General features: G+C 39.9%; 1 protein-coding gene and 1 long non-coding RNA gene across 8 annotated transcripts in view; one reads left to right on the forward strand and one right to left on the reverse strand.

Moving 5' to 3' along the window:
- Positions 1 to 11,243, reverse strand: part of MCM9 (minichromosome maintenance 9 homologous recombination repair factor) — a 125,758-nt gene extending 114,515 nt beyond the window's left edge. For 2 of the 7 annotated variants that reach the window (XR_010413749.1, XM_064598051.1), the window contains exons 1-4: positions 10,905 to 11,238; positions 8,106 to 8,416; positions 4,340 to 4,656; positions 3,126 to 3,207 (exon numbers count right to left, since the gene is read on the reverse strand). Coding sequence is in view for 6 of the 7 variants with exons in the window: in XM_064598051.1 (XP_064454121.1) it covers positions 3,126 to 3,207; positions 4,340 to 4,656; positions 8,106 to 8,409 (703 nt within the window). In the remaining variant the exon portion in view is untranslated. Of the gene's footprint in view, positions 1 to 3,125; positions 3,208 to 4,339; positions 4,657 to 8,105; positions 8,417 to 10,904 lie in introns of all 7 variants that reach the window. The other 5 variants (XM_054505526.2, XM_045865394.3, XM_045865395.3 and 2 more) reach the window with 3 other exon arrangements.
- Positions 11,244 to 11,305: 62 nt separating this feature from the next.
- Positions 11,306 to 16,879, forward strand: part of LOC123836405 (uncharacterized) — a 61,732-nt gene continuing 56,158 nt past the window's right edge. Inside the window, exon 1 of the long non-coding RNA XR_006788961.3 lies at positions 11,306 to 11,470. This is a non-coding gene — a long non-coding RNA (uncharacterized LOC123836405). The remainder of the gene's footprint in view (positions 11,471 to 16,879) is intronic.

A 16,879-nucleotide genomic window follows, 5' to 3' on the forward strand; every position in this document is an offset into this window, starting at 1 on the left:
CATGTTCAGGCTAAGCTTACATAAGCACTACTTTGCTAATCCAGATATTACAGGTTTTGGTTAAAATCTAGAGTCCTGTATGAAAAAAGTACTTTGACACAGCCTGGTCCATTTATCAGGCAATCCATGATCAAAGTTGTTATTTCCATGGAGTACTCTTTAGACAACTATAAACTGTTAATATATTTGACATAAATTTCAAACTATAGGTTGGTGATTCTTGGGTGGATGGGGGCAGTTTCTTGACAAATTACTCTTGACTCTAGATACTGAACTCTTATTTCCATAGTTATTGCCTCATTGTTTTAATGAAATGGCAGCTCAGGAAATATTTTATAAATGAGGCATTTGGAGAAATCTACGATTAAAAAAGGAGAGAAACAATGGAATTTGGAGAAATGAAGCACTTTTGATCTGTCTGGTATGGGAGAACAGGGATGTAGAATAAGAGGTCAGATATACCTGTTTCTGCCAGGGGACACATTTGTGCTATGAGTTTTCTATACAGACTAAGGGTGAGTGAGATTAAGGTTTGAGTGAGAACAGGAAATATTTAAAGTAGGGAATGTTGAGGTGAATTAAGAACAACTGTTGACACCCAGCTGAAGTTTACCAACCATTTCCATTTTCTGACCCACCTTCAACGTAACTTATATGTTAAAAAGCAAATGGAAATTCCTAGGCAAACAGTAAAAGCAACAGTTTTAAAGTTATTTGGAATAAGAAGAGGAAAGAGAAAGAATAAGCTCTCATACCTTCTCCACAGACAAAGGTCTGGTCAAGGCCTGGGAATGTGTATAGGGAGCAGAAGATGCCGGCTTTAGGGGCAGGATGCCATCTGCCTTTACTAGGGCTGGAAACAGTAGCCTCAGAGACGCTGACAAAAGTTTCGCAGTTTTTAGGATAACTTTTTTAGGGATTGAAATTCTGTAAATCCAAAAGACTTTTTAAACTCCATTCTAGAGTCTTTAGTACCTGTCAGTTCTGGTAAAAGTTTCTGATTAAAACTTTGAGATTAAGAGTGCCTGGGTGGCTCAGTCGTTAAGCATCTGCCTTCGGCTCAGGTCATGATCCTGGGGGCCTGGGATCAAGCCCCACAACGGGATCCCTGCTCGGCGGGAGGCCTGCTTCTCCCTCTCCCACTCCCCCTGCTTGTGTTCGCTCTCTCGCTCGGTCTCGCTCTGTCAAATAAATAAATAAAATCTTAAAAAAAAAAAAACTTTCAGATTATCCTTTCGAAGGCAGTCCACTTGGTGTCTGAGATCTTTACCTTTAGCTGACCAGCGCCATGTCAATTTTACAGCCCTAGCTTCTACCAACAACTGAAAAAAGCTCCCTTTATTCTCTTATTCTTTCTTTTTGCATTACATATGTAAAATAATACCACCACATGTTTTAAAAACATGCCAGATTTTATTAAGAATATCTCATGATATTTAAATGTGGTTACTGCAGAAGAGAGAATAACATTTACTCTCTTGAGCAACACTACTGATTTATAAAACCTCCTAACATCTTATTTTTTCCAATAAAACTCTTCCCTACCATATTCTTTACAAAAACAGTAATTTTAAAATTCAATGTAGAACACTTCCATTCTATACATGAGGGCCGATATTAATCCCTGCCCTTCCACAAATACTTTTTTTTTTTTTTTAAGATTTCATTTATTTATTTTAGAGAAAGAGAGAGCACAAGCAGAGTGGGTAGGGTGAGGGAGATATCTTCGGCAGACTCTGCCCTGAGCACAGAGCCTAATGCGGGGCTCAATCTCACGACCCTGAGATCATGACCTGAGCTGAAACCAAGAGTCAGATGCTCAACCAACTGAGCCACCCAGGTGTCCCTTTCCACAAACACTTTAAATTTGATTCTTCCCAGCCTCCCCAGCGAGAATAGGAGGGGCAAGATGAGTTGAGATAGGGCAAAAAAAAGCTTATGAGTGGTCTGATTAGCCTCAAGATCAAAATATAACCAAGATGACATTGCAACAACCCCTTCTGGAGCCCTCAGATTTCCAGAACAGCTCTGAGGCTCAGAGTCTTTGATTGCCGAACGCTGTAGATCATCCAGACCAACTACCATCCTGAGACCTGAGTCACTAACAAGATGCTGTACACCCTATGCTTGATTGTCTCTGAGAAAAGAAACTCACCATCATCTGAGTCCCAGGGTGAACACCTTATATTATTAGATATTGAGTCAAATATCTACCTTCCTGGAGCTTCAGCCTACTGAAACCCAATAGTATCTTCTGGAACTATAATTCCATTTCTGTATGACAACCTTCCAATTAATGAAAAGTTGGCTGTCATGTCCATCCTGAGGCTTCTCTATGCTAAACACCCACAGTTCTTTTCAGTATGGTTTTGAGTTCCTTCCCAATTCGGGCAATTGGCCAATAGAAACACTGAGATCCCTCAGTGGACAAAATCAATGTGACTCCAGCACAGAGGAGAGAGGAACAATCACCTCCTTTCTTCTGGATAGCAATAAGAGTACAGTAGCATCTGACAGTCATACTGTCTGATGCATTTTATTTAACTGAATGCTAAATCTGCTACAATTTTTTTTTTTTTTAAAGATTTTATTTATTTATTTGAGAGAGAGAGAATGAGAGAGAGCACGAGCGGGAAGAGGGTCAGAGGGAGAAGCAGACCCCCAGCTGAGCAGGGAGCCCGATGTGGGACTCAATCCCGGGACTCCAGGATCATGACCTGAGCCGAAGGCAGTCGCTCAACCAACTGAGCCACCCAGGCGCCCCTCAATCTGCTACAATTTTTAAAGTTGCTGCTGTTAAGCAAGGATATACTGAAGAGACAACTGGATGAAAAAGTCAATGGATCTGGGTTTATGTTCTAGTTCTGCCACTTAACTCTCCATGTGACCTTGGGCAAGTTGGGTTCTTCATTTATAAAACAAGTGGCTGGACTGGACTGCTAAGCTGTAGCCCAGCTGCTTTCCTGTTAGGTATCACCTCCCACCTCCATGCCAGTTTCTATTCTCAGGGTGAACAATTAAGCCTTCACACTCACTTCCCAGTGTTCTTGGGAAAATAAAAAGTGGCTTTTTCCTAATCAGTACTTTAGGACATCTTATATAAGCTAGCAAAAGTTATTTCTCACCAGATTTGCAACTGTCTACTAAGTCATCTTCCAGGATAACCTTCATAGATCGTGGAATACTTCCAACAGATAGCCTTTGCACCTAGCAAGGAAAAGCAGACACATACTGAGTATGCTTAAATACATGCTAAGTATTCAGAAGCCTAGCAGTTCTTGAAATTACTGTTTCTATTTCCCTGGTATTATCATACAATTTAATTATGATGGGGATTTATAGAATTTTCTTGAAAATTGTGCCTACTACCCATTTACAAACTCACTAAAACCAGAGTAAAATAAAAACACCATTATGGAAAATAGCTCCAAATATAATCTACCCTGAGGATGGTCAAAAGAAACATACACTCCAATTATTAAACACAGTAACAAAGTTACTTACCTAGTTCTTTCCTGATCTCTAGTCCTAAGACCTGGGACAAATCACTGTTCCTTTGATTATTTCTTAGTGACAGAACCCTGGTTTTAGTCCACGTGGACATGTACCCAGTAAAAAGACTGTATTTCCCAGCTCCCCTGCACCTGGGCATGGTCATATGACTAAGCTCTGGCTAATGAAATACGAGTAGATATGCTGTGAGAGACTTCAAGGAAGACTGACTCGAATGGGGAGTTGGGGTTAGACAGCTGATGCTGTTGTCTGTCCCTCCCTTTCCCTCCTCCCTGGCTAGCATACACCAGTGACAGAGCTGTAACTACCATCCTGGACTAAGAATAGAGGCCATGTGTTAAAAATGGTATAGAAAGACAGGAGTTTGAGTCCTCAACACTGAATATGCCTTTGTGTTTCAGTGGCAAGTAAAGGAAAACCTGGCACACTCTGACATGTTAAAGAGTGTCTATGTATGCCTTATTGGACACAGAAAATAAAATCGGGCCTAACCCCCAAATCCTGACCACTCCAATGTTTAACAATCACTTAAACCCATTTAATTTTCTCCTATCCCTTAAATACAGCTTGTTTGAACTTCTTAAATACTCCCTAATTTTAACATAATTATTAAGTCATTCCACAACCCTTCTGCCAATGCTCTCTATACAGAGATGATTACTGCATGTCTCTAAAGACTGTATTCTGATACATGTGCAACTATACTATGGGATGACACAAGTTCCATTTGTAGTCCTGTACGTGTTCCCGAGTCCTGGTAATTTGCCCACAGCCGAAAAAAACCTTCTTCAGAGTTGTTATTTTTCTCATTTCTTTGATCATTTACCTGTTCCTGAATTTTGATTTCCTGGTAATCTCTACACCTAGTTGGAGATGAAGACAAGCCTGAGAGGCAAGTGAATTTTGAAGAATCACAGCTCTCCAAGCTGGGACAGGAGGATGGCCGGCAGAAGGTATAATACTGCTCAAAGTCAGCTTTGACCACAAATACATGTTTGCATTTGTTACACATGTACTCTCGCTCAAACTCCAGGATCTTCACCAGGCTTGTTCGAATTACTGTCCCAGTGACAGATAAAAAGTGTCCCACATCCTTGGTTTTAGGGATGTGCTCCCTCACCAGCTCAGGACAAACAGGTAAACCTGATGGAGAGAAACAACAAAAACCACATCAACTTATATCTTGGGATTTGACTCCATGGAATATATTCTTCTCATATTTCCTAGGGAAGAAGGTATTTGAGTTTGCCTAAAATTTGAGTTTCACTTAAGAAAAAAAATCAGACCAACTCAATATAGAAAATAGACAAGGATTATTTTAAATAACAATGATCAGTGTACTCCTTCTAAAAGTATATATCCAGGGGCGCCTGGGTGGCTCAGTCGGTTAAGCATTTGCCTTGAGCTCATGTCATGATCCCAGGGTCCTGGAATCGAGCCCTGCCATCAGGCTCTCTGCTCAGCGGGGAGTCTGCTTCTCCCTCTCCCTCTGTGCTCTCTCTCAAATAAAATCGTTAAAAAAAATAAAAGTATATATCCAGATGACATAATAACCAGGATTAAAAAAAAGGACTGATTTTCATAAGAGGGCTAGCACAGTAGACTCTAAATACAGTATGTAATTGTAACCTCATTCAACAAAAAACATACTGCCACAGGCAAAACATAAAATCAACTGATGACTGAGTAAACCACAAAGCTGAGTGATAAAGGGAGGGTAGCATAATGACCAGAGCCCCACCATGCTAGAAGGCTATTGCTTTTTTTAGTTAGGTTCAGAATTTATTAATACATAAATCTGACTGTTTCCAAGCCTTGAATTACCTAGAGGTTTACCCACAGCAGCACCATTTTATCCCTTAAAAAACTTGTGTTTTTCATCATTAATAAACAGGCAACTTTTTAAAAGGTACAAAATGCCAAAGAAAATTCTTTTTTTTTAAGATTTTATTTATTTATTTGACAGAGAGAGAGAGAGAGAGAGAGAGAGACTGTGCGCCCAAGCAGGGGGAGTGGCAGGCAGAGGGAGAGGGAGAAGCAGGCTCCCTGCTGAGCAGAGAGCCCCAGTGCGGGCTCAATCCCAGGATCCTGGGATCATGATCTAAGCTAAAGGCAGACTCTTAACTGACTGAGCCACTCAGGCGCCCCTGTGATTTTTAAATAAGCTTAAAATATAAAGATGAAGGCAACATAATGTTAAGCAAAACTGACCATATACAATCAAAATCTTAATACTAAAAAAGACGCTAAGAGACAGTGTTTTGATAGAAATGTCAATTTATTTTCATCTTTCTGTCTTACTATACATTTACTAAGTATGTTCTTCAACTATACTAGTGAAGGGGTGGTGGTGGTGGTGTGTGGTGTACATCAGGCACTAAGCCACGATTAGTGCTGAACACAAAAACCTTTATCATTCCCTGATTCATTCAACAATCAAGAACAAAAAGAAATTTTGGAAATAGATTCTGAGCTGTCCATATCTATGTCTATGCTAGAGATATGTCCATATCAATTACTTCAGGCCCCTGGTTTTCAGCATGTAATTCCTGGAAAAGCAGCATCAGCATCACCTAGGATCTGTTAGAAATGCAAATTCTTGGGCCTCATGCCAGTCCTTCTCAATTAGAAACTCTGTGGGTGGGGCCTAACAATCAGTGTTTTAACAAGGCCTACAGTTGATTCTGATCGACATTAATGTTTGAGAACCACTAGTTTAAGTAACACATGAATGCTATTTTTTCCTTCTCATTTAGTTTGATGCTATCTGGGTATTAGAACACCTTTCATCAAAACCACTGGAAATAGCAAGTAAACTTTAGGTTAATAAAAATCCCAGAAGACAAAGAGCAACATATATCCTGGAAAGATAAACCAGAAAATGTCTTAGGTTCCTAAGAAGACTGAAACACAGAGACAACCTGTTTTTATAATTGAATGCCTTGCCTGGAGTCCAAGATGAAGCTGCAATACACCTAAAACCAGACTATTTCCATCCCCACCTTACCTTCTCTTCTTGTAATCTCCAGTGAATCTGCTAGAATTCATTCCCTGTTCTGTGGGCTAATATATCTTGCACCTACCTTGAGTGAGGCATGCATCACATAACGTAAAAGCTGCCACTAAGCTCCATAAACAATTGTTTAACATGCACATAGGCATGTATCTTTGAGCATACGTACACCATTTGGTAAATATTTGACTATACAGCTATACCCCCTACAGTCATGAGCTTATTTAGATGAGGGACTATACCATATTATTTTGGTTTCTCAGGAGACTAGCAAATGCCTACACTTAATGCATTTGTAGAATAAATGCACCATGGTAGTAACATAATTTGCAATTTTTTTTTCAGAGAATTAGAAAAAAAAAATAGGCTAAATTTACCTGAAACCAATAGGGTCACCTAGGCAGACAAAATTTTGGTATTTAAGCATGGAAAAATATCTAAATATAAGGACAGCCTAAAACCATTCTTAAATACCATTTCAGTAACACTAACTAAAGTCCCTTTTAACAATCTTTTTGCAACATTATTATAAGGAAACATTTGTTCTTGATCCTACCAAGAGATTATCTAGTGTCCTGATCTTAAAGATTTGTAATATTCATAATTTTATTCTAGATAAAATACTATTTTTTCAATTAAATCAAATGTATGGTCTTTCGGCAGGGGGATCTTAATTTGTCTCCAAAAAGTTCTACTATGCTGACTCATCTTTTTGGAATCATAGCAAGCATTTTTGATTATAAATCCCCACTTTTCTGAAATGTATTATAAAGTATTTATTTCCAAACAAAATGGTACATGTGTTCTCCAACTTAATCTGCAGTAATTCAAAGATACAGCTTTGCCACAAGCTGATTGCTCCACTGCAGCATCTTAACAAAAATTTTTTTTTAAAGATTTTATTTATTTGAGAGAGAGAGAGAGAGAGAGAAAGAGAACACAAGCGGGGGAGAGGGAGAAGCAGGCTCCCTGCTGAGCAAGGAGCCTGATGCAGGGTTTGATCCCAACACCCTGGAATCATGACCTGAGCCAAAGGCAGACGCTTAACCAACTGAGCCACCCAGGTGCCCTGCATCTTAAAAATTAAGATACTTAATCTGTTATTCATTCGAAAAAAACTGAGTGCCTATTAGGTGGCCAGCATAATGCTAAACTTGAGATATAAAAATAATAAATTTCCTAAAATAGTTCTGAAGATCACAGGGTGGAAGGTACCACTTTTCTAATTCTTGATATTATCAATTCTTTTGTTAGTAGTCACAAAAGCTCATTAAGGCTGCTTTGAATTATAATTTTATACACACATATCCATGTGTGTGTATGTGCACACTAATATACTGTTGTCTCCATACATTCTCCTTCCCCTCGGTTGGCATGGCTAGTACCCCAGCCTTCCAAATGTCCAGAGGAAACAGTATAAAATTACTATTCTGCTTTAAAAGTGACTATCAACTACACAATAAATATATTTTTAAGTATAAATATCAATTATTTCTTAGTGCTCTGAGTTCAATATGTGTTAGAATTTTTCAAAATGTTCCTAGAGAATAAGTGGCAGTAAAATCCTTAAGTGATTCACCTGATATCCTGGCATGAAGATTCTGCTTCATAGAAGCACCCTCAGGTTGAGAAAGGGATTGGAGAATCGTCAAGGCTGATCTTCGCAGAGCGCTATCAAAAACTGTTAGTACTTCACTTGGAAATGCGTTGAAATATTCCCCAATTTCCATGTTAGTCTCAAAAAGGGTCATGGCATTAACCACAACTGGGTAATGAGCATCTTCGTCACTTTCCTCCAAGATTAGAAGAATATCATTCTTATGGTATTCCGAAACATAGGATTCGAACACTTGACCAACCAGTGTAACTTGATCACTGTTCATCTTCAATCTAGGTGATTAAAGAAAAAGACCATATTATACCTTTGATATTGCGACTTAGACACAAGTTAACAAACAAACAAAAAACTGGTTGTAAATTGTTATGGGCCACACTATCAACTCAAAATAATATCCAAATTAAAATCTTAATAAGATCTGAATTACCTGTTATAGTCACTTAGTAAATGTATTTTTTAAGAAAGTGAAGCTAAACCAAAGCCCAAGAATTCTGTTTGTACTGATCAGTGAAATCCAAAATGGTCCAATGGCTTTCCCGTAGCTTTTCCCAAAACTTCCTCCTCATTAATCCTATGATGCACTGTGAAAAAGGCCCTTCCCCTTTCTTTAACCACATTCCATATGCACGTATGCTCTCAGGTATAAAATCTTAAACAGCAGTCTTTTGGCTGAAGTTCTTTGCATGTGCTCCAGTTCTAGGTTTTATCCATACAAAGAACATACCCTCCTTTCTCTCTTTCACTCTCTCTCATTACACACACATATTCATGGGTTTTCTGCTACATAAATGCAACATACATGGATAGCCAGTTCTGACTTGAATAGTTAACAGATTTGTTTCAGAAATTTACATTTTGAGGTGAATTTGCTTCTCATTTTCTCTTTCTAAACTAGGAAACCTATTGGCTTCAGCAAAAACAGCTGTCAATAGTGTAAAGAAACTAGATAATTAAGCTGAGGAAAGGAAAATTGGTCTTTAAATGATAAATAACTAGGATTGAAAATAAATATACTATATTACATTACTTCACCTATCTTATTCCCCTGGCAATATATTTTTAAATTTGTATCTACAGATTAAAAGAGCCTACCCCCATTCTATTTTCATGTATACAGACAGATATCTATCATACTCATTCACTATGTTGGGAAATAAAAAGCATAATAAAAGATCCTCAATGCCTCAGAGAACCAAGGAACAGATCAAAATGAAACAGTGCCCTAGTAGTGGTAAAAATGCAATAAGAATGGGAGTACAAAGGAAAAAAGGATTAAATTTAAATGGAGTGACAATCCTAGACATGGCAATGGGCAGTTCCAAATAAACTGTTGAAATCGATCATCTAAGAAACCCTTATTTGGTTTGGTAACAGAGAACTGGAGGACAAATGTGCTTTAATTTGACATTTCATTCACCCACAATTTATTGTATTAGGTTCAACAAATAGATGATAAAAGATGACTTATGAAGTTCACATTTCAGCATCCTAACTATGCGTTACACAGGCTATTTATTAGCAATATTTTGCCTTTTCAGGGAACCTACTATTCTAGAAGGTGTGAAAGGAGTACAGGGGGTATGTGTCATAGGCCAAGAAGTCTCACAACTACAGGGCACCTGGGTGGCTCAGTTGGCTAAGCGACTGCCTTCGGCTCAGGTCATGATCCTGGAGTCCCGGGATCGAGTCCCGCATCGCGCTCCCTGCTCGGCAGGGAGTCTGCTTCTCCCTCTGACCCTCCCCCCTCTCATGCTCTATCTCATTCTCTCAAATAAATAAATAAAATCTTTAAAAAAAAAAAAGAAGTCTCACAACTACAGGATACAAGCGTGAGACTGACAGATGGGTATGTGTATATCTAGGAGAATGAGAGCAAATTATGGCCATTGTATTGATAAGTAATTTGTTTTGATTAGGTAATATAAATTCAGCCAAGTGTAAAGAGTTGCTACAAATTAATCTCTAAGATTCTATAAATACGTATTAAATTTGGAACCACAAGTTTAGCAATATAAAAGCTCCACATAGGGCAGAAAGGGGGTAGCTGCAGAATTCATGGTTCAAACTAAAGTCAGATTAAATTCTGCCTAGTCTTTTTTGAAATGGCATCTTTAAAAAAAAAAACAGCATCCCCTTTCAAAACCTGTGCAAAACTGTTCAACTGTTTCTAAGCAGTTTGTTACCCCTATAAACATGCCCACCCTTATTGTTCTACAACTTTCAAGTTCCCTTTCCTTTTCCTTAGGGTGAAGTCAAAATACAACGATGTGCTACTTCATCCTTTGGACCACGTGAAGCGCCCACGAGAGCCAGGAGGGCTAATAAGGGGCGACTTGCAGCTGGACCACCCGGAATTCCCGCCCGCCCGGCGGCCACGCCACACCCACCGGGAGCCACGCCCCCTCGCCGGTCCCCGCGGCGCCGCGTCCTAAGACCCGCCCCTCTCGCCGACTGCCCGCGTCTTCCAGGCACCTCCTCCCCGTCCGCCCGCTAGCTGCCCGCGGGCGCTCGGCAAACGAGGAGTCGGGTTGTACTCAGGGGGCTGCTTATCACACTTCCGTCTCTGGACGCAGCCCCTGCCCTACGGTACCTCAGCAAGACTCTGACACTACCCGGGCTCGGCAACCGGGCAGCTCGGTCGCCCGACCAACCCCGGAGTTGAATAGTTTGGGAACTAACCAGATGTGGGCGAGACTTAGGACGAACAGGGGGAGAGAAAAAAAATAGTAACGGTGAAACGAGGCTGCGGCTGTCACTTACTGGCGGATACGCAGTGTCAGAAGTCATCGGGGACACGCTGCTCCCGAGGCCAAGGGGCGCGGAGAGCTCGGGCCTGGCTGCGGGCGCTCGAGGAGGCCGCTGGGGGCGGGGCGGGGCGCGTGCGCCGGCCGCTCGAGGCGTCGCCGGCCGCGGGGGCGCGCAGGCTGCGGCGGATCCGCCTCGCGCCTGGGCGAAATAGGCGCTGCGCCGGCTCCTCGGCCGGGCCCGCGCACCCGACGGACGCCGAGCCGCGCACCACTTCAACTTCGCCGTTCAGGTGGCTCTTCCGGGTGGAGAAGCGGGCGGGCGCGCGCCCCGCCTGGTGCCGCGGGACGCGAGAAGGTGGGGCGGGGAGCGGTGGGAGGGGCTAGGAGGGCCGGGGCAGGCCCCGAGGAGTTCCAGGGCGGGGCCAGGCGGAGCCTCCCGCCCCAGGTGGAAGCAGAAGAGCGGGGGCTGTGCGGTGGCTTGAGTGGCCCGTGTGGTTCGCGCTTTTGGTCTAAGAACTCTGGCAAGCACAAAATCGCGAAGATTTTCTGCTGTTTTCTTCTACACGTTTTAGGATGAAGGTACAGCATTCCCATATAACCCTCCCCTTCATATACCATATTCCCCGCGCACCCACAACCTACACCATTGTCAACATATTATTCTCACCAGATGGTGCATTTGTTACAGTCAGTGAGCATACATTGAAACATCGCCATCACCCAAAGTACATTGTTTACAGTCTTGTTCGCTCTTGGTGTTGTACATTCTATGGGTTTTAACAGATGTAGTATAATAACATGTATCCACTGTCGTTGTATATACAGAATAGTTTCACTGCTCTGAAAGTCTGCTCTCTTCATCCCTCCCTCCCACCTAATCTGTAGCAGCAACTAATCTTTTTACTGTTTCCATAGTTTTTCCTTTTCCAGGATGTCATATATAATTGACTTCAATAACACAGGTTTGAACTGTATGGGTCCACTTATACATGGGTTTTTTTACAGTACTGTAAATGTATTTTCTTTTCCTTATGATTTTTTTTTTTAAGATTTAAGTAATCTCTATACCCCACATGGGGCTGGAACTCATGACCCTGAAGTCAAGCATGACACACTCTGCTGACTGAGCCAGCCAGGTGTCCCTCCTTATGATTTTTTAAATTACACTTTCTTTTCTCTAGCTCACTTTACTGTAATAATACAGTATATAATATGTATACAAAATATGTATTAATTGTTTGTTATCGGTAAGGCTTCTTGTCAACAGGCCATTAGTAGTTAACTTTCTGAAGGAGTCAAAAGTTACATGTGGATTTTTAATGTGTGAGGGGGTCAACCCCAACCCGTGTTGTTCAAGGGTCACTTGTAGTTGAAATCATACAATATGTAGCTTTTTCAGGTTGTCTTCTTTCACTAGTAATACATGTTTAAGTTTCCTCCATGTCTTTTCATGGCTTGATAGCTCATTTCTTTTTGGTGCTGCATAATAATCCATTATCTGGATATACCACACTTTATTTGTCCACTTACCTACTGAAGGATATCTTGGTTGCTTCCAAGTTTTACCAGTTATGAATAAAGCCAGTATATTTATCCATGTACAGGTTTTTGTGTGGGTATAAGTTTTCAGCTCCTTTGGGTAAATACCAAGGATCATAATTGCTTCTTGAATGAATTATATGGTAAGGTTATGTTTAGTTTTGTAAGGAAACCACCAAAATGTCTTCCAAAGAGATCATACAACTTTGCATTCCTGACAGCAATGAATGAGAGTTCTTGTTGCTCCACGTCCCCTCCAGCATTTGATGTTGTCAGTATTTTGGATTTTGGCCACTCTAATAGGTCTGTAGTGATACCTCATTGTTATGTTAATTTGCAGTTCCCTGATAACCTGTGATGGTGAACATCTTTTCATATGTTTACTTTTCATCTGTATATCTTCTTTGGTGAGGTGTCCAGATCTTTTATCTTTAAATCATGTTGTTTTCTTACTGTCTAGTTTTGAAAGTCCTTTATCAGAAATGTCTTGAGAATACTTCCAGTCTGTGGCTTATCTTCTTTTTTTTTTTTTTTAAGATTTTATTTGTTTATTTGACAGAGACACGAGAGAGGGAACACAAGCAGGGGGAGAGGGAGAGGGAGAAGCAGGCTTCCCGCTGAGCAGGGAGCCCGATGCGGGGCTCGATCCCAGGACTCTGGGATCATGACCCCTGCTGAAGGCAGACGCTTAACGACTGAGCCACCCAGGCTTCCCATCTTCTCTTTCTTTTAACATTGTCTCTCACTGAACAGATTTTTAGTTAGTTTTTTTTTTTTTTTAAGATTTTATTTATTTGACAGAGAGAGACACAGCAAGAGAGGGAACACAAGCAGAGGGAGTGGGAGAGGGAGACGCAGGCTTCCCGTTGAGCAAGGAGCCCGATGTGGGGCTCGATCCCAGGACCCTGGGATCATGACCTGAGCCGAAGGCAGACGCTTAACGACTGAGCCACCCAGGCGCCCCGGTTTTTAGTTTTAATTATATCCAGCTCATTAATTATTTCTTTCATGGATTTTGCTTTTGGTGTTGTATTTGAAAAGTTATCACCATTCCCAAAGTCATCTAGGTTTTCTCCTATGTTTTAGGGCGTTTATAGTTTTGTGTTTTACACTTAGGTCTATGATCTACTCTGAGTTAATTTTTGTGAAGGGTGTTAAGATCTATGTCTAGATTGTGTATGCACACACGCATATGCACATATGTGGTTGTCCAATTGGTCTAGCACTATTTGTTGAAAAGACTATTTTGTTCCATTTGTCAAAGATCTGTATTGCCTTTGATCCCTTGTCAAAGATCAGATAACTATATTTATGTGGTCTATTTGTGGGCTCTCTATTCTGTTCCATTAATCTACTAGTCTGTTCTTTCACTAATACCACACTGTCTTGATTACTGTACTTTTACAGTGAGTCTTGAAGTCAGATAGTGTCAGTCCTCCAAATTTATTCTCCTTCAATATTGAGTTGGCTATTCTCGGTCTTTTGCTTCTCCATATAGACTTTAGAATCCTTTTGTCAACATCCATAAAATAACTTGCTGGGATTTTGATTGTGATGGGATGAAACTATAGATCAAGTGGGAAGAACTAATGTTTTGACAATATTGAGTCTTCATATCTATGAATATGAAATATCTATCTCTCCACTAATTTAGTTCTTCTTTGATATCTTTCATCAGAGTTTTGTAGTTTTCCTCATATAGATTTTGTAAATAATCTTGTTAGATTTATACCTAAGTATTACTGTGTGTGTGTGTGGAGGGGGTGCTAATGTAAATGGTAATATGTTTTTAATTTCAAATTCCACTTGTTCATTGCTTATATATAAGAAAGCAGTTAACTTCCATATATTTGTATGCTGGAATCTTGCCATAATCACTTATTAGATCCAGAAGTTTTATATGTAGATTCTTTCAGATGTTCTACATAGATGATCATGTCACCTGCAAATAAGTAGTTTTATTTCTTCCTTCCCAATCTCTGTCATTTTTATTTTCTTTTTTTATTGCATTAACTGGGACTTCTAGTATGATGTTAAAAAGCAGGAACGAAAGGGGACACCCTTGCCTTGTTCCTGATCTTAGTGGGAAAGCAAGTTTCTCACTAATAAATATGATGTTAGCTGCCAGAATTTTTGGTAGGTGTTCTTTATCAAGTTGAGGAAGTTCTCCTCTATTTCTAGTTTGCTGGGAGTTTTTATCATGAATGAGTGTTAGATTTGTCAAATACTTTTTCTGCTTCTCTTTATATAATCCCATGATTTTCCTTCATTAGTCTGTTGATATGATGCATTACAGTAACTGATTTTCAAATGTTGAAACAGCCTTGCCTACCTTGGATAAATCCCACTTGGGTGTGGTGCCTAATTCTTTTTATACATTATTGGATTCAATTTGCTAATATTTTGTTGAGGATTTTTGCATCTATGTTCATGAGAGATACTGGTCTCTTTTTCTTGTAGTGTCTCTGTCTGATTTTGGCACTGGAGTAATGCTGGCCTGAAAGACTGAGTTAGGAAATATTCCCTCTGCTTCTGTGTTCTAGAAGAGACCATAGAGAATTGGTATAGTTTCTTTCTTAAATGTTTGGTAGAGGAGCGCCTGGGTGGCTCAGTTGTTAGGCATCTGCCTTCGGCTCAGGTCATGATCCCAGGGTCCTGGGATCGAGTCCCGCATCGGGCTCCCTGCTCCGCGGGAAGCCTGCTTCTCCCTCTCCCGCTCCCCCTGCTTGTGTTCCCTCTCTCTCTGTGTCTCTCTCTGTCAAAAAAATAAATAAAATCTAAAAAAAAAAAAAAAAAAAAGAATCAGTGCTATATTTTGTCAAATGCTTTTCCTGCATCTGTTGAGAGGATCTGGTTCTTATCCTTTCTTTTATTAATATGGTGTATCATGTTGATTGATTTGCAAATGTTGAATCACCCCTGCTGCCCAGGAATAAATTCCATTTGATCATGGTGAATAATTCTCAAGTTCCAAAAAATAGAAATGGAAGTAAAATTTCCAAACTCCTTCTATGAGGGCAACATTACCTTGATTCCAAACCAGACAAAGACCCCACTAAAAAGGAGAATTACAGGCCAATTTTTCCCTGATGAACATGGATGCAGCAATTCTCAACAAGATACTAGAAAATCAAATATCATGTAACTTTTAAGATCTCTCAGCAACATTAAAATATGCAATATAGTATAATTAACTACAGTCACCATGCTGTACATTACATCCCCATGACTTATTTATTTTATAACTGGATGTTCTCACCTTTTGAGTTCCTTCACCCATTTCTCTCCCTCCACACCCCCTTCTCTACCTTTCTGCCTCTTGCAACCACCAGTCTGTTTTCTGTATCTGTGAACTGGGTTTTGTTTTTTGTTTTTGCTATTTTACATTCCATATATAAGTGAGATCATGTGGTATTTGTCTTTCCCTATCCAACTTACTTCACGTAGCATAATGCCTTGGCGGTCCATCCATGTTGTGACAAATGGCAAGATTTCATTCTTTTTTATGGTTGAATAATATTCTGTTGTATAGTGTGTGTGTGTCGTGTGTCTGTACACACAACATTTTCTTTATCCATTCGCCCATGGATGGAGAGTTAGGTTGTTTCCATGTCTTGACTATTGTAAATAATGCTACAATGAACATGGGGGGTGCATATATATTTTTGACTTCGTGTTTTTATTTCTTTTGGATGAATACCTAAGTGGAATTGTTGGATTATATGATAGTCCTATTTTCCATTTTTTTGAGGAACCTGCATACTGTTTCCATAGTGGCTGCGCCAATTTACATTCCTACTAACAGTGCATGAGGATTCCCTTTTCTCCACATTCATGCCAGCACTTTCTATTTGTCTTGTTGATACTAGCCATTCTGACTTGTGTGAGGTGATATCTCCTTGTCGTTTTGATTTGCCTATCCCTGATGATGGGTGTTGTTGAACATCTTTTCCTGTGTCTTGGCCATTTCAGTGTCTTTGGAAAAATGTCTATTCAGATTCTCAGCCCGTTTTTCAATCAGATTGTTCACTTTTTTTTTTTTTGCTATTGAGTTGTATGAATTCTTTATATATTTTGACTGTTAGCCCCTTATCAACTATATGATTTCCATATATTTTCTCCCATTCAGTAGGTTGCCTTTTTGTTTTGTTGATGGGTTTCCTTTGCTGTGCAGAAGCTTTTTAGTTTGATATAGTCCATTTTTTTTGCTTTTATTGCTTTTTAAAAAAAATGTGATAAAAAATATATATAACATATATATATATAATATATATAACATTTTCTTTTTAATGAGTGCACAATTCATGGTATTAAGTATATTCACAATGTTATGCAACCATCACCACTATTGATCTCTGGAATTTTTTATCTCAAACAGAGTCTGCACCCATTAAACAGTAACTCTCTTTTACCTCCTTCCCTTTATTTCTGGCAACCTCTGATCTTCTT

The sequence above is a fragment of the Mirounga angustirostris genome, unplaced genomic scaffold (assembly GCF_029215605.1).
Source record: "Mirounga angustirostris isolate CCGP_5_RB_7025 unplaced genomic scaffold, mMirAng1.0.hap1 SCAF_8, whole genome shotgun sequence".
In the NCBI taxonomy this organism is placed as follows: domain Eukaryota; kingdom Metazoa; phylum Chordata; class Mammalia; order Carnivora; family Phocidae; genus Mirounga; species Mirounga angustirostris.